Source organism: Netta rufina (genome assembly GCF_964035555.1).
Source record: "Netta rufina genome assembly, chromosome: 28".
In the NCBI taxonomy this organism is placed as follows: domain Eukaryota; kingdom Metazoa; phylum Chordata; class Aves; order Anseriformes; family Anatidae; genus Netta; species Netta rufina.
Genome location: NC_140152.1, coordinates 2,046,277 through 2,067,206, shown reverse-complemented (window position 1 = coordinate 2,067,206; position 20,930 = coordinate 2,046,277). Strand labels below are relative to the sequence as shown.

Sequence of the window (20,930 nt, the reverse complement as noted above, 5' to 3'; positions counted from 1 at the left end):
TCCACAGCCTCCCTGGGCAACCCGTTTCACTGCCTCACCACCCCGAGTGAAAAACTTTCTTCTAATTTCCAACCTAAATCTCCCCTGTCTTGGTTTAAAACCATTCCCCCTTGTCCTGTCACTACCAACGCATAAACAGGAGTTCCTCCTTCTCCTCTTTATACGCTCCCTTCAAGTACTGCAAGCACTTCAAGCCCTGGAGCTCCCCCCTCCCTTCCCCAGCCGTCAATCCCCTCACAGCCCCCGAGAAACCCCCTCGGGGCTCCGCTGCAGCCGCTTCCACCCCCCCCACTCGGCTCCCCCGGGTCCCCGCCGCCTCCCTCAGCCGCCGGCCCGGGGCGGAGCGAGGCGAGGTCCCCGCGCCGCCATCTCGCGAGAGCGCGGCCGTGCCCTTGCGGCGCCATGGCGGGCTACTGGGACGGCCCCGAGGGCGAGGACTGCCCGCGCCGCACCTGGCTCACCACCCGCGTCGGTGCCGCCGCCGGTAAGGAGCGGGGTGACCGCGGCTTCGAGGCCGGGCCGGGGGTCGAGCTCCGCCGGGGGTGGGCTGGCGGAGCGGGGCAGGGCGGCCCCGGACCGGTCGCAGTTCCCTCGGACGCGTCCCGGTGCTCGGGCTCCGGTGCTGCCGTGCTGCTGCAGGGGGTTCCCGGTGGGTCCCGTCCCGCGGCTCACCCGGCCCGTTCCGTCTTGCAGGCCTGGTCGGGTCGGCGTACCGCATCATCCTGCTCCGGCCCAGCACCGCCCTCGCCGCCTTGCAGATGGCAGCCGCCGACAGCGCCACGATGGGTAAGGGGCTGCGCCCTGCAGCGGTGTCTCGGCTCCGGCCGTGCTCGGTCCCCTGGGGCCCTTTGGCTCAGCGCTTCCACCGCTCACCGACCTCAAAGCAGTTTAAGGACAGGAGCTGGAAACCAAAATGCTAAAGCCCCTCAAAGCACCTAAGAGCAAAGCACTGCAGCTGGTGTCTTCCTTTTGCTTTATTCCAACTTGCGACTTATTTACATGCGCAAGTGTCACTTGCGTGTGGGTAATGTTTTCTGCTGGATAATGGAATGCCACTGATTGCAGGGGGGATGGCAGAAGAAACTCCTGGTTAGGTGCTTGAGACACAAGAACAGCCATCACAGCTCAGGCTGAAGGTGCATCCTGTGGTGACAGCCCCTAAAACTGGATAAGAACAAGTACCATAGTCTTTATTTAAAACTTAAAGGATGCATTTCTTACAAACTAGAGTAAAAGGTACATGTTTTTAATACTTAATATATTTATATGTACGTGTGTGTGCATTCAGTTCTAAGACAAAAGCATAAGGGAAGCAAAAGTTATTTTTAAGCAAACTTAAAAGCAAAATTATTTTACTCCTCTACTTCATATAAGTTAGGCACTACCCTTAATAAATGACTTTCTGTTTCTGAAAAGCTAAAAGGAAAATGAGTGTTTTTTTTCCAATCATGTTGTATAGCCAAGAAGAAACCATTTAGTTGTCTTGAGTTGTCTGTGGTCTGCGAGAGGGAGAGGATGCTGAAGAAGTAAGCAGGGAGCTGAGGGTCTGTTCCAGATGCAGGTACATATCCACAAGGGTGCCCCCTCTCCCTCCCCAAACCCTTGGCAAATGCAGTTTCTTTTCACTAAGCTCACCTTGTTTTTCAGTGTAATTTAATGGCCTGTGCCACCTCTATCTGTCACCCCAGCATTGGTGTTCTGAACTAGAAGCTGATTCAGAAGTGATCCACGTCTGCAGTTTTGAGTTTTTCAACTCTAAAATAGGACCTGCAATCTCACGTAATGACTTGAGCCCTGACAGGTCATTGTAATGGACCAGATAATGTCATTAGTTATTACTTGCATAAATCTTGTAATCCTAAACTAGCACAGAATCCTCTTGCTACTTTTCACACCTAAGGAAGAATTTTATCATGTCCACTGCTAAGGAGGCCAAGCCTGATGGGCTGGAACCCTGTGTTCTGCCTGCAGAGTCCTTGGTCCAAAGCAGTAAAAGTGGGGGGAGCTGAAGTACAGTGCTTGGTCTATGAGTTTTGTTTCTTTAGAACTCTTTTAAATTGACTTTAGGATCAGTGTAATCGCATTTTCTGCAGAAAAAAGTGATAGGCTTTATAACATGAGCTTCCAGTTTATGAGTTACCATACAGGCTGGAAACTTCATCTTGGGCATTTTTGAGTCAGTGTGTTGTTCCCAGAAGGATGAATTAGAACCTGGAGACAGTGCCTGGTAGCCAGTTTTATGTTTCTGATCAAGAACCTGTATTATAAACCAAAGAAGCTTTTTATATGTTTGCTTGACATGGTTATTTGCCAAAGTTTTCAGTTACACAGATGGAACGGGATGTGTACTTCAGTAGACAAGAAAATGCTACAGTTGCATTGTCTTATTTCAGTTTGTGGAATCAATTTACAATACCAAAATCAATTTTTAAAAAATCAGTAACTTACAAATTCAGTCAATTTTTCTGTTTTCTAAAAATCATTACAAGTCCCAGGCAGGCAAAAGCAGGATGTAAAGTGCAAGGGCAAACCAACCTTTAAAGAGAGCAGAGCCGCCTGCCTTTCTCTACCTGATTCCCTGCAAGGCTGGGTACAGAGGGGCTCAGGAGCAAAGTTTCAGCAAAGAGCACAAACACTGCTCTGCTATCTCCTGCATCCTGAGCAAAAGTGCTCCAGAGAAACCTGCTCCTCTCTTCTGTTACCCTCTGAGTGCCTGGGGGCTGTCCCATTGTCTCACGAGCAAGGGTTCTTATGAATTCCAAGCTCATAAGCAAGCTGGACGTGGTGGCCTTTGTCTGTAGCCATGCGGATGTGCCGGCCTTGTGGCACACAGCCCCTTCCAGCCACGACCGAGCTGGACCTGCTGGTGCAGGATCTGCACTGCACAGGGTGGCTGTGCTGCTTCTGAACCAGAGGAGGTACCGGAAAGAATCCCGTGGGACTTACACAGTGCTGGAGTCTAATCATGTGCCTGGGTTACGATGGCCCCAGGTAATCATAAGCAGATGTTAATGCTTCATTATCCTCTTTCCTCCCAGAGGAACTGCTGAATGGCACCATGCTTCTCCAAAATATGCTTTATATTTTATTCTCAGTTTCTTGAGGGGGTTTATTTGGTTTCTTTGCCTTTTGTTTACAGCTACACTAGGAGCCGTGTTTGGCTTGACTACCTGCCTCAGCGCCCAAATCCGAGAGAAGCCAGAGGATCCTTTGAACTATTTCATAGGAGGCTGTGCAACAGGAGTTGTCTTAGGTGCAAGAGGTAATGCCTGCAATGAAATGAGCCCTCTGTTTTCAGAAACCTTTGTATTAGGGAAAATAGTTAAATAATCTTGATGTCAGGCTTATTTGGTAAAGATTCATCTCTGTGTGTATATTCCCTTTTATGCCAGTTTCAGTGATGCTTCATTGCATAGGTGTGCTAAAACAAATACTACAAATACAGAAGGAGACCAGAGATGATAGCAAGATGATTTACAGCTTGAAACGGAGCTGACCCAGCTCTGACGATTATAACTACAAGTTGTAACTTGAAATTGCAGGATATGAAAAACATAGTTGTGGAAATCTGTTTTCTTAACAGCAGATGTAATTTATTTTACATTGAAAATGCAGTCTATCATCTGCTTTGTGAATTTTTCATGCAGTCTGAGGGATGAGCTGTATCTTTTGGCTCTTGCTCATGTGATGCTGTCAGGCTAGATTAATTCCTGCAGATTTTTACACAGTATTGTTTTCTGCAGGCATTTGTAGACTCAGTATTAAAGATCTGAGTGTGGTTTTTTTTTCTGAAGTTGCTATTCTGGTGAAGTAGGATTTCTCTTTACTTTTCCTGGTTGCTAAACTGATGAGAGTTTGAAGCAGCAGTTGTTTTAGTCATTGAAGTAAGCAATTTAAGATTCCCTGTGTAAGGAGACAGGGCAGTGGATTATGGATATTTATAGTTGAAACTGTAGGCAAAATCATGAGAAAACTTAATTCAAAAAATACATTTTTCTGATTTCTCTTGGCCCTCAGTGATATTTTGGTCAAGGGACCACAAACTGCTGATGAAAAATTGCAGAGTATGTCAAGATGTACTGTGTAGTACTTGTGTCCTGATAGATCTTTTTTGCTTTAATTGGTTGTTTTTTCTTTCTTTTTTTCCAGCTCGCAATTACATGACGGGCACCATTGCGTGTTTGGGTTTTGGAGCTGTTGCTGCTTTAATGAAGATAGGTAGACAGGAGGGCTGGAGGCTGACAGGACCTCCCAGGCTGTAAATGTTGCCATTCCTCCGTGCAAGCTGTCCTTTGAGTGCTGTATGTAATAAGACATTGTATAATAAAGATACTGTCAAATGAGTTGTCGCTAAATTTTAACATCATCCAGCTGTTTACAGGGTTGGGACTGAGATGTGGAAAAAGCTGAAGGCATTGAAACACAAAGTTTTGATCTCGTGCTCCTGCTGAGAATTTTTTCATGCATCAGTCACTTTGCCTCCATCTCTCTGTATTGTGCATACAAACCTGAGGGGCAGATTTAATGTTTTCGTTCAGGCTTTTTAACCGTGTAGTTTCTGTTGAGTCCTGCAAGATTTTGTCCTGCAAGATGGCACCTCACTGAGTCTGTCAGTTAGGGTCTGGAGTCACAGCTGATACGTTTGGCTTTAGGTTAAGGTTGAAGAATTTGAGGGGTGGAGGGGTTACGGTTTGCCCATAGCTAAGTGTCTGGAAGCTTGGTTGCTTTCTCCTGTAAGACTTTAAGGAAGTCTAGAGTCCACAACTAAAGAATTGGGAAATACCTGAGGCTGAAAGGGACCTCCAGAGGTCTTCCAGCTCAGAGGTGGAGCAGATGTGGTCAAATGTTCTGTGTGCAGACTGCAGCACATCCAGCAAAGGCCACCAAACAGCTTTAGGGTGTTGAGGTGTGGGATGCATGAGGAGAGGCTAATAGAACTGGGTTGCTCAGCCCAGAGAAAAGAAGGTGATGGGGTGATCAAATAGGATTTTTCACAAGTTGGTGGTTACAGAAAAGACAGATTCGGGTGCACAGTGAAAGGACAAAAATAAGTGCAAGTTGCAGAAAGTGAAATTGTGCCTGGCTAGAACAAGAAAATATAATCTCTACAGATGGGGTAAATAAGCACCGGAAAATGGACCCGGAGAATAAAATGGACCTTCATCTCTGGGGACATGGAAAATTGAGCCAGATACATGGGAACATGAGGGTATAGGGACAGGAAATTCGGGGCTGGGAATATGAGTTCATAGAGGGGAAACATGGGTACTAGGGGAAACAGGATTGGAGAGGGGAGCACAGCGAGATGGGAGGGGGTTGGGACAGCAGACATGGAGACTTGGGGATCCAAGGACAGAAGAGGTGGGGATGGAGCAGCATGGGGTGGGGACATGGTCACGGCCATGGTAGGCTGTGCTGCTATGGGTGCACGTGAGGGCCCCAAGGGTCGTGTCCCTGTTGGTGTCCCTGTGTGCCCCCTTGTGTGGGCTGGGGAACCCTGCCTCTTCTATGGGGGGGTTGGCGGGGCTGGGCAGCACCTTGGGAGAACAGTGAGGGTGTCTCCCTGCCATACAGCTGGCAGTGCAGGGGGGGTGGTTGCTCTGACACAAGGGCTTTTTTGGGGTGGGGGGTGCTGGTGGGGGCTGTGGAAGGGGCTCCATAAGAATGAGCAAGGTTTGGGGGGGAATCTGATGGGCCAGAGGCTGGCACAGCCTGTTGGGGATAAACCCAGGGTTTATGGCCCTACCTGCACCCTCCTTGCCTGAGAGGGGTGAAAATAATCCCAGCGGTGTCCTCCTGCCCTGCCGTCCTCAGGGAACCCCAGTGTCTGACCGCCCCGTCCCGGGGACAGGGGCCACGGCCCTCCCTCTGCCCGGGCCCATCCCAGCTCCGTTGCTGGGGCCACGTGTCCAGGCTGGGCTATAATTACCCAGACACATTCCTAGGGGGTCACAGGAGCGTCCTGGAGCTGCGGCAGGCGGTAAGGGGGGACAGGCGCGCGGTTGCCGCACACCGCGCAGCACGGCAGCGCAGGATGCAGCGCACGGCACGTGCCACGCGACAGGCAGCGCTGCAAAGGACACTTGACACCCCGCAACAACGCGATCGATGTGCGGGGTGCCACGGGGCGACGGGGCATGCAGCGTGATGTGCCATGCCAGGGTCGGCACGATGCAGCACGGCAAACGGTGTGAGAGGACGCACGACGCATGGCATCACGCATGGTTTATGGGGCAACGTGTGGCTGCGTGCGGTAGGCACCAAAGGGGTGGGAGCGGTGTCTTCAAGGAGAGGCAGGGCAGGGGTCAGCAGCTTTGGTGGTGGTGGTGCTCCAGTAGTTTTAAATGTGGGGCAATGGCTGGGCCAGAACTTCGTGGCTTCTACTATGGGGCAGAAGCTTTGATGGGGACACTCAGCTGTGGGGCTGTGGCTTTCAGTTGGCTTTGGTGATGGCTCAGTAGCTTCATCCCATGCTGTAGAGCAGAGGGTTGAGTGATGAGGCAGATAGGGGGCATCACATCTGCATCTATGGAGCTGCAGTTTCAGCAAGGGGCATCAAACTCAGCTGTGGGGCAGTAGCAGAGCCTGGTGGTGGTCTCTAGAGCCTTTGGCAATGGATCTAGTGGCTTTCGCTATGGGGCAGTGCCAGCAGCAGCACCCCACATCCCCACCCAGGACTCCTGCCATTGGCCAGAGGCTCTGGTTGTGGGGATGGCACCCTTACCTCTGCTCCCTATGTTCCCACAGGCAAGATGTGGGTTGCAGAGGGGCCATCCCCATCCCAATGGCAACTGCGGGATGGGACCCACGCCGGACAGTTCCTGGCTGTCGCCAATGACCTCCGCACCGCAGGACAGCTGGTGGACGTGGCTGTGGGTCCGGAGGGTGATGTGGCCCATGCCGTGGTCCTAGCATCCATCAGCTCCTTCTTCCTACGCTTTCTGGAGGGCAGGACCAGAGAGCTGCGCCAGGGACCCCCTTCCCATGTCCCCCTTCCACCGGGGGTCACACTATGGGGCTGGCGAGCCGTGCTGGCCTTTGCCTATGAGGGAACCGTGCCCTGTGGCAGAGAGAAGGAGGTGGAGGAGGCTGCAAGGGCTCTGGGGGCCCCCCGGGTGGTGGTAGCTTGTGCCTCCAGGCTGGAGAATGACCACCAGGAGGGGGGTCCTGAGGCCCTGGAGGAGCAGTGGGAGACTCTCAGAGCCATGGAGAAGCTCCATGCCTGCGGCTTGGGTTGCGACCTCCAGCTGCAGGCAGGGGATGAGGTTATCCCAGGTGAGCCGGGGGTGGGCTCTTGTGGGGGGAGGAAGGGAGGGAATTGAGGAGGTGGTAGGGCTAGCTGGGACCCCTAGGTCCCTGGGAAGGGAGGGTGGGTGCACAGGGTCAGTGCCAGGGTCTCCAGTGCCTGTCTTGAAGTGGGGCGGGAGCTGGAGGTGCCCCATGTCTGGTCCTGTCGGGTCAGCAGGAGGACCAGCAGGGGATGCCTGAGCTTCTGGGGGGCTGCAAGGTGCAAAGGGCAGTACCCAGACACTGGGTCCCCCTCCTGCCCCCATCGTTTTCCCTCCTTTCACCTAGTTCAGCGCCTGGCCCTGAGCTGCTCCTGTGACTTCTTCCGGGCCCTCTTCACTTGCCCCATGCGGGAGGCAACCCATGACCCTGCTGCCCCACTGGCCACGGGACTGTCCCCAGAGGAGCTGCGCCTCCTCCTCTCCTTCGCCTACACAGGGGCTGTGGCCGGACCATGGCCTGTAGTCCTGGAGGCAGCCGAGACCTCCCTGCGCTACCAGGCCTGGGGGCTCCTCACCCTCTGCCTGGATGTTTTCACCCATGGCCTGACCCCAGAAACTGGTCTGGATGTGTTGGCCTTTGCTGTGGACTATGGGCTGGCCCAGGTGAGCCGCGTGGCAGAGGACTACATCTTGGCCACCTTCCCCTCTGTGGTGACCACACCAGCCTTCCTGGAGCTTCCTGCACACCTCCTGATCCGCCTCCTCCGCTCTGATGGTCTCAATGTCCTCCATGAACTGGAGGCTTTGGAAGCAGCATCCCGGTGGCTCGTGGCCAATGGAGATGGCCAAGAGGACATAGCCAAGGAAGTCTTGTCATGTGTTCGCTTTGCCCTCATGTCCGGTCAGGAGCTGAAGAAGGTCCAGTCGGTGGCCGCGGGGGCAGCTGACCCAGGCCTCCTCCGCCAGCTCATGATAGCAAGTTTGGAGCCGGTGGCCCAGCTGCCGTGCCGGGTGCGTTCCTTGCAAGAGGTGCTGGTGGTCTGTGGTGGAGACAAACTGACAACCAACATGGCTGCTCGGAAGCCCAGCAGGCACCTCTGGTTTGCCCACCGCTACCTCAGTGCTGTGGGGCTGGTGAAGCGTGTGGAGTGGAGGGCACTGGGGGACTTTCCTGACGGTCCACGCTTCCGCCATGCTGTAGCTGTGGTAGGCAATGTCCTCTACGTCCTGGGTGGAAAGCGCTACTATGGGGTCCATGACACCCTGGCCAGTGTTTACAGGTGAGGGCTACAGGGGACCGAGAGGCGTCCTGTGGGACTGGAATTATTGGGGGAGCAAGAGCTACCACACGGACCCAAAGCTCTGTGGTATTTCGGTTGTCTGTTGGACTGGGAGCTTCCTGTCCCTGTGGAGCTATCCCACCTGGGGTTGTTACAGGATTTGTAGGGGACAGGGCAGGGAGGCCCCCACCAGGATATGTGGCCTCACAGCCTTATGGGATCGGTATTGCTGGAGGGGGGAGGATGTTTCTATGCAAGGGTCTCCAGGGCGTTATGGGGTTGGTTGCTTGTGGGTGGTTTGCTGTCCTCAGCAGTGCCAACACCACCTCATGCCGCTGTGGGTAACAGCTAGTCTCTTGCCCCCATGTCCTTTTAACACCAGGTATCGGCCCATGGACGACTCCTGGGAGCGCCTGGCCAGCATGACCTGCGGGCGGAGCTACTTCGCTGCTGTGGCACTTGGGGGCTTCATCTATGCCCTGGGGGGCAGCTCAGGTGACCTCTACTGCACAGACACCGTGGAGTGCTATGACCTGTCCGCTGACACCTGGAGGTGAGACCTCTCCTCTCGGACACCTGCTTTCCTCTGCCCTCATAGCCCCTTGAATTAGCCAGTGGTGCCCACTGAGTGCCCACTGACGCTCCCATGGAGGAGTCACTGGCCTGCAGTTGGCATGTGTGGAAGAAGTGTCCCTTGGGACACTGGGTGCTGGCCAGTGATGCCTATTGGTAGTGAATGGGTTGGCCAGTAGTGTTCACTGAGGGTCTGCTGGGCATCTGCCAATGACGGGAATCGTTTAAATACCTTCCAGCTGTGTTCTTTGGGTGCTCTGCCAGGTGTTGGCCAACACTGCTCACTGGGGGAGTCCCTTGTGGGTCGACTAAGGGTGTCATTTATTGAAGAGCAATGCCCCTTGTTCATCCATTACATGCAGCTAATGCTGCCCGCTGGGGCTCGGCCAGCAGTGCCTGCTGAGTGATCAAAAGATCCATGGCCAGCAGTGCTCAGCAGGGACCTGCTGGCCAGGCAGCCACTGAGGGGCAGCCCTGCTTTACCTGCCCTTCACTGTTCCCTCTCTCCTTGCCCAGGACGTGCCAGCCCCTGCCGATGGCTCTGTGTGGGCATGCAGCATGTGCCCTGGATGGTGCCCTCTATGTGTCAGGGGGCTGTGACGAGGCGTACCAGTGCCAGACGGCCCTTCTGCGCTATGTTCCGGGTGCTCCTGCCACGCTCCTGGCCCCCATGAATGGCCAGCGAGCTGGCCACGTCATGGAGGAGGCAGGTGGGCAGCTCTATGTGGCTGGGGGGCTGTGCCAGCGGGATGGGCAGAGTGGCTACAAGGACCAGCTGGCCTTTGAGGTCTACAGTCCCAAGCTAAATATCTGGGTCCTGCTCAGCCCCCTGCCCCAAGCCCATGTAGTGGGGGGTGCAGCTGTGCTGGGAGGGGAGCTGCTCGTACTGGGTGGGTACAGTCATGAAACCTACCGGGACACTCACTTGATCCATGCCTACCAGCCAGGCACCCGGCGCTGGATCACCCGGGGCACCTTGCCCCATGCCTATACTGACCTCCGTGTGTGTGTCCTCACTGTGCCCTCAGCCTTACGTGGCCCCAACTGCCTTGAGGTTTCCTCTAGATCATCTGACATCCACCGTAACACTTAGTGGACCTTAAAAACTCTGTACCCCCCCTATTGGTCTCCCAATGGGCATCTCTACAGAGCAAAATTGACCCCAGATCCCTCCTCAGCCCCCATGGTACTTTGCCCTAAATTGTGGGGACCCCGTGGGACACAAAGACCCCCACACTGCAAAACTGTGCCTCCAGGAATACTCAGGAGGTTGCTCCACCACCTCAATTTCCCCCCCACACTTGGATTGAATAAACATGGTTCCTGAACAGCTCGTCTGGGTCTGCTTTGTTCTGCTGGAGAACCCAGGCATCCAGAGGTTTCTCACAAGGAACATGAGTACAGCAGATGACTAGAGGGCTGAGTATCCTGGACGGGTGATGGTGGGGACCAGGCTTGCCTGTATTCTGGGGTCTGCTGAGGAATGGTTATGGAGGGCACTGGGACTCTGAATGCCTGTGTTCATTGGGCATAGAGCAAGGGTCTTGGGATTTACAGGCATCTTGGAGTTCGTGTGGGATTCTGAGAGAATAGGGGAGTCCTGGGGTGCCAGGGTTTTGGTGTAGATCATAGAATCATAGAATGATTAAGGTTGGAAAAGGCCTCCGAGGTCATCTGGTTCAACTATCCCCTACCACCAACATCACCCACTAAACCGTGTCCCAAAGCACCAAGTCCAACCTTAAACACCCCCAGGGATGGCGACTCCACCTACACAGGGCTGTTGGAGGGTTTGAGGTTCCTGGGGAGAGGGAGGTTCCTAGGGGGTCTTGGCTTCCTGGAGTTACCTGGAAGGTTATCTGGAGGTGGGGGGAATTCTAGGGAGGTCTTGCAGGGAGAGGCTGAGGCAATGGGGTTTCCGGGGTTAATTGGGGTACTCGTGATAGCCTGAGGAAGGGAATTGAGGGTTCTGGGTGAAGAAGGCAGGGGGAGAGGGATTACAAAAAACAGACGACAACAACAACAACAAAAAAGCGACTGAGTATATTGGGAGCTTATGTGAAAGGAAATATTCCGGCTTTAGGAACAAAGATAACTGTAATCCTTATAAGCCTCACCAATTCGTGACACAAGCGATCTTGACATTTCACTGAGTGTTATTCCTGGCTGGGAATGGCAGACTGGGAAACCAAACTCCTGCCTGGAGGAAACGTACCGCTCTTCACCCCACTGGCTGCCTGCTGGCCTCTTGGCTTGGTGCCTTGTTAGAACAGCAGACTATGCAAGAAATGTGTGTCTCTAGGACTTCAGCTGGCACAAGTGCTGTGGCAGAGACAAAGATATCCTTCCATGTTTTGTCCAGCCACTACAGACAGAACAGTGAGCTAGTTATGGGTCACAGGAAACAACGATTGAGGAAATGTTTTGGAAGGACAGGACCTTTCCACTTCCAGCACATGGGGAAAAGACTTATTCCTGCTGCCGTCATCACCAGTGATAACAAGGTATTCATAGCACATATTAAAAAAAAAAAGGGGGGGGAGGGGGGGCAATGGGGAGGAGGGATAATGAGTTTAATAAACCTGCAGTTCCTGGGGACAACACCCAGAAATGGTGATCAAAGATGTATAATATTTTGAATGGACAGAACAATACAATACACATACACTTCTGATAGAATATTATTTGATTAAATAGTCTTTTAGGATCAAGCAGTGGTCACATTGAGTTCACGATACACTTGGATTGGCCATTATGTGTTTCAGCAGTTGTACAACAATCATTCAGGTGACAACTACACTCCACTCCTTGATGGACATGGAGGCGATCACCTGCATGCCAGTCTGGTACTCATATCTGCAGCTCATCATAGTAGACATAATTTTGATGCACAGCATGCTTGCTGTGATTGCTAACAGTGCAGTAGCCAGGAATCAGAGCTAGCTACTTGCCTTGCAGTCTGAACGATGTGTTGATTCTGATGTAAAGCTTGTATTCCTACAACATATTGCTGTTTTTCAGTTCCATCAATGACTGCATGTCATTTAAAGCCCATGCTGTCCAATTTCCAGTGTGCCCTATCCCCTGCCACATGTCAATATTATTCAGCATGACTTGTGGCAACCAAGATGAGAGAATTATCTTTTGGTATTGCTATTTTCACCTGTTCTACAGGTAATACTTTGCATATGGAACTTGTACTCCGATCTATTGATTCATTTGCCTGCTGAAATGTATTGCACAGTACTCACATCTAGATTTAATGGTTTTACTTTTTGTCTTTAACATTTTTGTAGAGCCTTTCCATCTGCCTGGTGCTTCTGTGTAAGCTTCAGTGTATGATATTCCACCCTTTGTCTACACAGCAAAATCTTAAATTTCTTGTGAAGGCAGGGGCCAGCTCTGCAGATGCCCATCTCCTTGATCACCTGTAGCAATAGACCTGGCACTCAAGAGCCCACGCTGAGGCAATACCTGCCAGTGTCCTGCACACGCCCCCTGGAGCACTGTCCTCTGACAGGACCTTGTACCCTACATGCATCTACATGAAATTATGCAATACTTAGTATTATAAAACGATTAGTATATGCATTATAATCTGATATGTTTGCTTGTGTAACAGCCCTTGTGTCCGAGAGAACACTATTCTGAGATTTTTATTTTTATTGTTTTTAAGTGTACAAAGGGCTTGCAATTAGAGGAAGTTAGACTGTTCTGAACCTAGATGATCTCTTAACCCTTCTGTAGTTGTTTACCTTTTTCCCCATTTGTTGACTGTTTTACTAATTCCCATGTTACTCTTGCTGGCTGTGGCACATTAACCTTTTCTGGCTGCCAGACACCCACCCAGCTGCTCTCCCACTTCCCCTCTTCAACAGGGTATGGGGAAAAAATAAGATGAAAACATTTGTGAGTTGAGACAAAGACAGGGAGATCACTGACCAACTACCCTCATGAGTAAAACAGACTCAACTTGGGGAAAACTGATTTATTTCCAATTAAAATAGTGTTGGATTGTGAGAAACAAGGACCAAAACTAGACTGTCTTCTGCTGCTCCTTCTCTCCTGACACCTACACCTGTCCTCACCTCGAGCAGTGCAGGGCGATGGGTTGTGGGGGATGTGGCCAGTCTGTAACAGCTCCTCTCTGTCGCTCCTCAATAACAAAGCTCAGCAAGTCACCCCTAAACATAGAAATTGCAGCTGTCTTTATCACAAGGACATGACCCTCAGTGCTTTATCAGCAAAGCTTTCAGCAGCTGACAAGGGACCACAGTGCTCGTGAAGATGGAAACTGCTCCCTCCTGCTTGACCTTTCTCTAAGTGCTTGGGTAGGCAGCAAGGAGAAGAAGGAATCCTCCTGTCATTCATATCAATCTATATACATATATTTTATAAACGTATTTTTATTATTGCAGAGTACTGGTATTACCTGCATTACTATTGCAGACTCCTGGTATAAAAGAGTAGGCCCAAATACAGCAGAAGCAAGACCAAACTTTGGAAAGAAACATGGAATGATGGAATTGCTGTAGAAGCAGAGAACATTACCTGTAAGTACAACCACTGGTGAATTTGCCAGCAGTGGTGTCTCAGGGTGTTTTCAAATGCTACAACCAACTGAAAGTTGCAAACACAGCCTAGCAGTATTAAGAATTTTTTAAACATTTTAATTTTTTTTTCTAATTAACAAGTGCATAGTTATTTGCTTTCCTTGAGCACAGAAACACTTTTCTCTGTAGTAAATACATACAGAAGTTTGGCCTGTATGCCTGATAGTTTCCCCTTATGTATGCATGCTAGCACATTTCAAAGTTGCATACGACCAGTGCTTCAGAGCTGGGAGCAGCCAGGAGTGTTTCCCTGCCCTTGTCAAAGCATGCTGGAATGGTCCATCAGTCCTGCTTGGACTTCTTTGGGGACAAAAACAAAGTACACAGTAGGTAAATGGACAATGAAGTGGACTGAAATGTCTTCTCAGCAGTGCTCAGACAGGATCAGATCACATGTCACTTCATCTGAACTCAAGAAAAAACTTTTACTGTGAGGGCAGTCAAACACTGAAACAAGTTGTGGAGTCTCCATCTATGGAGATATTATAAACCAACTAGACATGGTCCTGGGCAACCTGCTCTGACTGTCCTGTTTGACTAGATGATCTCCAGAACTCCTCTCCAACCTAAGCCATTCTGTGATTGCTGCTCCTCAGAAAACTCAGACACTTTTGCAGTCCTGGGGTTTTTACCCTTATAAAAGTAGTAACAAAGTGAAAAAGAAAATTTCCTTGGAATATTGTCCTGCTGTTTGTGTAAGATGTGCAAGATTCGTATCAATGAATGTTCTTTTCTGAGCCCTTTTCCTTATCATTGCAGAGGACAAGTATCAGCTAATATTAATACAGCTTATTAAAAACAAGATGCAAACACCAAAGAAGGCCGAGCTAGTTCAGGTAGAGAAATAAGATTGGACAAGAATGGCATAGAGACAGAGAACATCGGCAGCTCCAGTCAACTACAGGTGAATTTACTCATAGAGTTGACCATGTTATCTGACACTGCCAATAGAAATAGTTCACCTCAGCCTAGATGTAGCTGCAAATCACACCCTGGTGAAGACTGTTTTTTCTGAATGTGTGCTTTTGATTGGATTCATCAGAAAAATAGAATCAGTTGATAATTTCTGAATCTGGTTGATTCAGAAACATGTGAGTACTCAGTACCAACAGGGATTTTGCATTGCAGCTTCCTCTTCTGAATATGTGGCATCTGAATGCACGGACTCTTATTGTGATCAAGTAAGTAAGAGTCTTTACCTGGCTATGCTCCTTTTATGCACTTTCGTTCCAGAGGCTTTCCCCGAAATTTAAACAATTGGCCTTTTGTGCCACCCCCACCCTGACATACGAGGTTAAAGCGTCAGCCAACAGCGACATCTTATGGCTCTCTGTTCCTCCATCCAGTCAGGCTTTGATCAAATCGGCTATAGTAGGGTTAGCGGCTTTAATAGATCCCCAAATTTTCCTACAGTCTGCATTAGCGTTTTTAATTGCCAATTGTCGCAATAGACTCTCCCATGTGGCAGGATTCTCCACCTGACAGTCTAAAACATTGTGCAACCGAGCCAGAAATTTTATATAGGGCTCAGTGGCTCCCTGCTTAATAGTTGCAAATGAAGTATCTGAACGGACAGGATGGACACTTGGTCTCCAGTCAGGACCACCAGCTCATGATGACTTCAGGCAGCACTGGACACCACTAAGAGGTCTCCTCACTCCAGACATCAACCAGCATCCTGGGTAGAGTCGTCATGCATGAAAGGAAAAGTGACTTATTTCCCTGATGTAGTTCTCAAGGCCTTTTGGGTCATGCATATCACAGAATCACAGAATCACAGAATTTTCTAGGTTGGAAGAGACCTCAAGGTCATCGAGTCCAACCTCTGACCTAACGCTAACAGTCCCCACTAAACCATATCCCTAAGTTCTACATCTAAACGTCTTTTAAAGACCTCCAGGGATGGTGACTCCACCACTTCCCTGGGCAGCCTGTTCCAGTGCCTCACAACCCTTTCAGTGAAGAAGTTCTTCCTAACATCTAACCTAAAACTCCCCTGGCTCAACTTAAGCCCATTCCCCCTCGTCCTGTCACCAGGCACGTGGGAGAACAGGCCAACCCCCACCTCGCTACAGCCTCCCTTGAGGTACCTATAAAGAGCAATATGTGACACCAAAGTTGGGGACTGGTGTCTATAGTGCCACATCACATTTATTTTGCATCTATTCAGTCTCTTCTTGTATAGAGATTGCTCTTGTCCATTTACTTCAAGGATACAGGAAAGAATGGGTTAACATTGAAGCATCACTTAAAGTTTAAGACTACCAGAGGTCCAGTAAAATGAAACTAGCACCCATTTGAAAGTTAGGCAAAGAGAATATTTATTCTGTGATTAGCAACCTGAGACTGAGTTGAAAGCATAGCACATCTTTATGTGCACCATTCAGACAGAAGCGATTAGGACACAGTGTACAAAGCAAGCTCTTCTCAAAAGAAGAAAAAAAAAAAGCTCAAAAAGCTGTTCTCACCCCAAAATCAGGCAGTGTCAGCCCCAAACTCTGCTCTAGGGTGACTTCTACCCCTGCCAACTACCCAAGTAATTATTTCAGATCCAGCAACCACAATGAGTGTGAGAGGAGTGCTAGGGGGAGGGATGGGATGACTTCCCCTTCTGTAGCAAGTAGATCGTCCCCTCGTGCAACAAAGGTATATGAGGCAGAGCCATGACCCTCCATCCCTCTCTCTGAACATACAGGAGCATTTACAAGGTGTTGCCAGCATTCTTCACGCTGACAGTGCCGATGGCCTCGGCACCCCTATCCAGGCTGTAAGCAGAAGGGGCCCTCAGGGGGCCAAGGTTTGTGTCTGTCGGCTTCCTGGAGAAAGACTTGAATGAAGTATTCGGGGGACAGTGGCAGACCCACAGCTCCTTTGTTGTGCAGAAGGAGGACTCTGCAGGAGGACTGCCCTGTATTCCTAGGTCTTTAATTGTGCAGTAGGTGTGGGATGTAGTGACTTCAGGGCACAGATCTATTTCCTTGATGGTGCAGAATGTGGTTTGTTGGAGGGGGCTTTGGAAGCTGCTGAGATGCCACACAGGACTTTCTGTTGATTCCCTCTGCCTCAAAAGTGGGTACTGCACCTCTTGGGTCTGCAGTGATTTGCGCGAGGAAGGCCATCCCACCAGGCACATCCAAAGCAGCCAGCAAGCTAAAGCCAGCATGGACAGGAGCAGCAGAACCAAGGAGGCCAGGTAGAGCACGCAGTGCAGCAGGCAGCAGTGGCTCAGCACCCACTGCACCCACTGAGGACCCTCCCCACCCGCCCGCAAGAGCAGCATGGGCACAGTCTCTGCTGTGGTGGAGCAAGGACAGAGAGGTTGAGGTGGGGGCAGAGGGGACGGCTGGAGGAAATGTGTGGTGTTCAGGGGAGCCAGCAACTTTGGGGCATGAGGAGAAAGCATGGTGGTAGAGACCACCAGTGTGGTGGACGTTAGAGAAGATGAAGATTCGACGACGGAAGAGGCCCTTGGCGTGCTAGTGGAAGGCAATGCTGTGGGACTGCTGGTGGAAAACATGCCAGTGGACATCGGGAGAGTGCTGGTGGCAGTGCTGGTGGCAAGGCTGGTTTGGGGATGGTTGCTGGTGCTGGGGAGTCCGGTGCTCACAGCAGTTGTCAGTGAGGTGGTGGAGATGAAGGTGGTGGGGGGGGCAGCAGTTAGAACAGGGGTAGTGCTGGGGGGCTGTACAGTGGATGGGATGGTAGGACTGACTGGTGCAGGAGCGATGGTGCTGGGAGTGATGGTGCTTGCAGGAACCTCATCGGAAGTGCTTGGGGCAAGGCTGGAGCTAGAAGGGGAGCTGATGGGAGGATTTGTGGTAGTGAGAGGAGGCTGGGTAAGAGCACGTAGGGTAGTAGTGTGCTCTTTGGGGACAGCTGGATGTGTCGTGGGGGAAGGGGACATGGTAGTTTTTTGGGGTGTTTCTTCCTCATTGTAGTCATACTCATCCCCATCTGTGTCCCCCACATTGCCGCAGTCAGACTTGAAGTGGATGACAGGCTGATGCTGATGCTCAGGGGGGCTGTGGCACAGCACCTTCTCTGGGGCCACCTCCACCTTCGTCTTCTCCAGGCCCCGCTCTGGCTGGTAGACGCTCCCCTCATTTATCCGGATCCAATTCCGCAGGTAGGACAGGTCGCAGTCACAGTGCCAGGGATTCTCAGTGAGGAAGACATAGGCAAAGATGTGCCCATCAACAAAGAAGTCGTTGGGAAGGGTGCGGAGGAGGTTCCCTGAGAGCCAGAGGGTCTCCAGCGCTTCCAAGTCCTGCAGCAGCTCCTTGGGGAGCTCCTCCAAAAGGTTGTCTGAGAGGTCCAAATCCTTGAGTGCCCGAAGCCCTGCAAAGGTGTCCCCGGGAAGTGTCTCCAGCCGGTTCCCTCGCAGGTCCAGCTCCTGCAGCAACGGCACGGCGCGGAAAGCCTCCGGGGCCAGATTCTGCAGGGTGTTGTAGGACAGGGTCAGGCGGATGAGTGCGGGCAGGCCCTGCAGGTTGGGCAGGGCCACCAGCGCGTTGCGGGACAGCAGCAGCTCCCTGAGGGAAGGCAGTGGGGACTCGGTGTTCAGGGCCACCATCCCGTTTTCAGACAGGTCGAGGTCCTGCAGTATGGCCAGGGGCAGGAAGGCGGCAGTGGAGACAGATGTCAGGTGGTTGGCATTGAGCAGCAGGATTCCCGTGTCTTCGGGCAGGCCAGAAGGCACTGCGCTGAGAGCCTGCCCCGTGCAGTTCACCTCCAGGACGTCCTTCACCTTGTTCATCTCCGATGGGCAGGGCTGTTGTGGGTCAGTGGCACTGGCCAGGGGCAGCAGGGCCAGGAGGATCAACACAAGCAGCACAGGGAACCGCATGGCCTGCAGGGGAGAGCCCTGGACACGCATGGGTACAGCCCCAGCTTTGCTCCCCACCATTGGCAACAGTGCTGCCAGCCCACATGAAGCCCTCTGGAAGTCCCCTGAGCCTGCCCAGAAGCCCCCCGAGCTCCGAGCTCCTCCCTGGCATGTGGGGAGCAGGAGCAAGCCCCAAGGATGGTGCAGAGCTCATGCATGTGCTGTGGCAGCACCCGCTCCACTAGCTGCCCTGGAGAGCCATGTGGGGCCTCCCCCCCCACCCTCACCTCATCGCTTTGTGCCGAGGGGACAGAGGAGTCCTGCAGCCTCAGCCAGTGTCCACCCCATCCTCCCGTCCTCACCCTCCTCTGAGGACAGCAGGCTTTTGCCCAGTGAAGCCCTCTGCAAGACTTGTGCTCCTGCGGCAGGAGTACAAATCACCAGAAGGGCTTCCTCTGCACAGGCATAACTGTCCCAAGCACCCCCGATGGCCACCGCTCCCCTGGCACTCACCGTGAACCCCTCAACGTCTGCTCTCCTGCTGCTTTGCCTCCCTCCTGCCCCAGCACTGGAAGCTGCCCTGGCAGCGGCGCTCCCAGCAGGGCTGGCCAGGCCCTCTATCAGCACCCCCAGCTGCTGGGAAGGGAGCTGTGGTTTCCGGAGAAGCCAAACTCATCTGCTGTCCTTCAGTATAGCCCCCGCTTTAATTGCACTGCCACAACATGGCTCTTTGCAAACGCCTCCATCTCATGTTTCCATAAGAAACTGTGGATCAGCTTGGCTACATAATTTCTTGCTCAAGGTCCCTTGACCTGGGGACTGCAGCCTGCTTGGCATACCAGAGAGGAGCAGCTTTTGCACATCACCTCAGCTGGTTGGTGGTGGTGTCCAGGAGGGCTCCTTTCTTTCTGGCTTCCCAGAAAAGAGAGGGATGGCTCTTCTGGAGAGCTGCAAGGCAGCTTTAACGTTAGTGGGAGAAGCCACAGCACAGTGCAGGCAAGGAGATTAGGAACAGAGGAAGGAACTGGGTTTTGCAATTCTTCCTGCTCTCCATTCCCATGGCCAAGCCATCGCCACTTCCCTGGCCCACAGGTTACCACCAAGCACTTTGGGCAACAGGGCTGGGGGGTCACCCAAAATCTACAAGGGCAGGTGCTGCAGAGGCGGGGAGATACGGGTTTTGTACTGTTTCTACATTCTGTTGGTCATGGCGGGTTAATGTCAGTCAGCAGCTGAAGACCCAGCAGCTGCTTGCCCACTGCCCCCCAAAGCAGGATGGGGGAGAGAACTGGAAAAGCAAAAGGAAAAAACAAACAAACAAACCAAACCAAACCAAACCAAACCAAACCAAAACAAAACAAAACAACAAAAAAAAAAACACCTCATGTGTTGAGTTAATGAGAGTTTAATAAGAGAAGGGAAGGGAGGAAAACCTAAGTAATGCAAAGGCAATCACTCATTGCCTCCCACCAGCAGACCAATGCCCAGTCAGACCCTGACCCACAGTACCTAGGAAAGACACCCCAAAGTTTATTGCTGAGCATGCTGTCATAGAACAATAGAATAGAAACACAGCATGATTTGGGTTAGAAGGGACCTTTAAAGATCAACCTGTTTAGTCTCCTGCCATGGGCAGGGACACCTTCCACTAAATTAGGTTGCTCAGCACAGGCTCATGTCTCAAGCCCATCTAGGTCCCATTTGGATGGCATCCTATCCTTCCACTGTGTCAAGCACACAACGCAGCTTGGTGTTGTCCGCAAACATGCTTAGGATGCACTCAGTCCCACTGTCCATGTCGCTGACAAAGATGTTGAAGAGTGCTGGTAGTGCTGAATAGTACATACCCCTAAGGGACACCACTTATCCCTGGTCTCCACCTGGACCTGGAGCCACTAACTGCAACTCTTTGAATATGGCCATCCAGACAATTCCTTACCCACCAAGTGATCCCTCTGTGTTCTAGTTAGATTCCAGGGGCTGAAGCTGATTAGTTCAGCCCAGCAAGGATCAGAAAAGAGTATATATATATAAAGCAAGCGAGTTATTCAGGCATATCAAATACACTTGCACACACACACACACAGCTGAGGAGAGATAGAAAAACAAAGAATTTATTAATAAGTTAGCTTGTTAACATACCGACCCCAGGGTGATGGCAAGGGTACCAATGAGCGTGATGCTTTTCCCGGTCACTGATGTCCATTACCGAAACCCAATAGATCACAGATACTTAGCCAGGTCATGATTGGCACCCTGTCAGTGTGGTAGGTATCAATGTCTTGCAGGTGTCCCCGTGGAGGCAACGTTGACCTCGGTTGATGTTCCTGCCTCTCGGATGCAGAGCAACTTGCTCTGTTTATAAGTTTTGCCCTTGTGTGCTCCCAAACCCTACAGGCTGCTAGTTGAT

At 51.6% G+C, this 20,930-nt stretch overlaps 3 protein-coding genes across 3 annotated transcripts; 2 read left to right on the top strand and 1 right to left on the bottom strand.

Moving 5' to 3' along the window:
* Nucleotides 1-353: 353 nt before the first annotated feature.
* Nucleotides 354-4,341, top strand: NDUFA11 (NADH:ubiquinone oxidoreductase subunit A11). The gene is made up of 4 exons (XM_084302819.1): nucleotides 354-484; nucleotides 694-786; nucleotides 3,140-3,262; nucleotides 4,150-4,341. Exons 1-4 carry the CDS (start codon nucleotides 403-405, stop codon nucleotides 4,260-4,262), a joined length of 411 nt encoding a protein of 136 aa, XP_084158945.1. The 5' UTR covers nucleotides 354-402; the 3' UTR covers nucleotides 4,263-4,341.
* Nucleotides 4,342-5,966: 1,625 nt separating this feature from the next.
* On the top strand, nucleotides 5,967-10,175 carry KLHL33 (kelch like family member 33; the record flags this gene model as incomplete). Its single annotated transcript, XM_084302596.1, has 5 exons — nucleotides 5,967-5,980; nucleotides 6,748-7,275; nucleotides 7,576-8,509; nucleotides 8,892-9,062; nucleotides 9,599-10,175. The coding sequence occupies exons 2-5, from the start codon at nucleotides 6,753-6,755 to the stop codon at nucleotides 10,173-10,175; spliced, it is 2,205 nt and encodes a 734-aa protein (XP_084158722.1). The 5' UTR covers nucleotides 5,967-5,980; nucleotides 6,748-6,752.
* A 6,152-nt stretch (nucleotides 10,176-16,327) lies between these two features.
* Nucleotides 16,328-19,196, bottom strand: GP1BA (glycoprotein Ib platelet subunit alpha; the record flags this gene model as incomplete). The annotated part of the gene is given in 5 exon segments (XM_084302782.1): nucleotides 16,328-18,544; nucleotides 19,034-19,038; nucleotides 19,041-19,104; nucleotides 19,106-19,156; nucleotides 19,158-19,196. Coding segments are annotated over 5 exon segments (2,307 nt in total). The 3' UTR covers nucleotides 16,328-16,396.
* Between the last annotated feature and the right edge of the window lie 1,734 nt (nucleotides 19,197-20,930).

Coding starts and splice junctions, on each gene's coding strand:
- NDUFA11 (XM_084302819.1), top strand. CDS start 403: ATGGCGGGCTACTGGGACGGCCCCGAGGGCGAGGACTGCCCGCGCCGC. Junction 787..3,139: donor CGCCGACAGCGCCACGATGG/GTAAGGGGCTGC, acceptor TTTTGTTTACAG/CTACACTAGGAGCCGTGTTT. Junction 3,263..4,149: donor AGTTGTCTTAGGTGCAAGAG/GTAATGCCTGCA, acceptor CTTTTTTTCCAG/CTCGCAATTACATGACGGGC.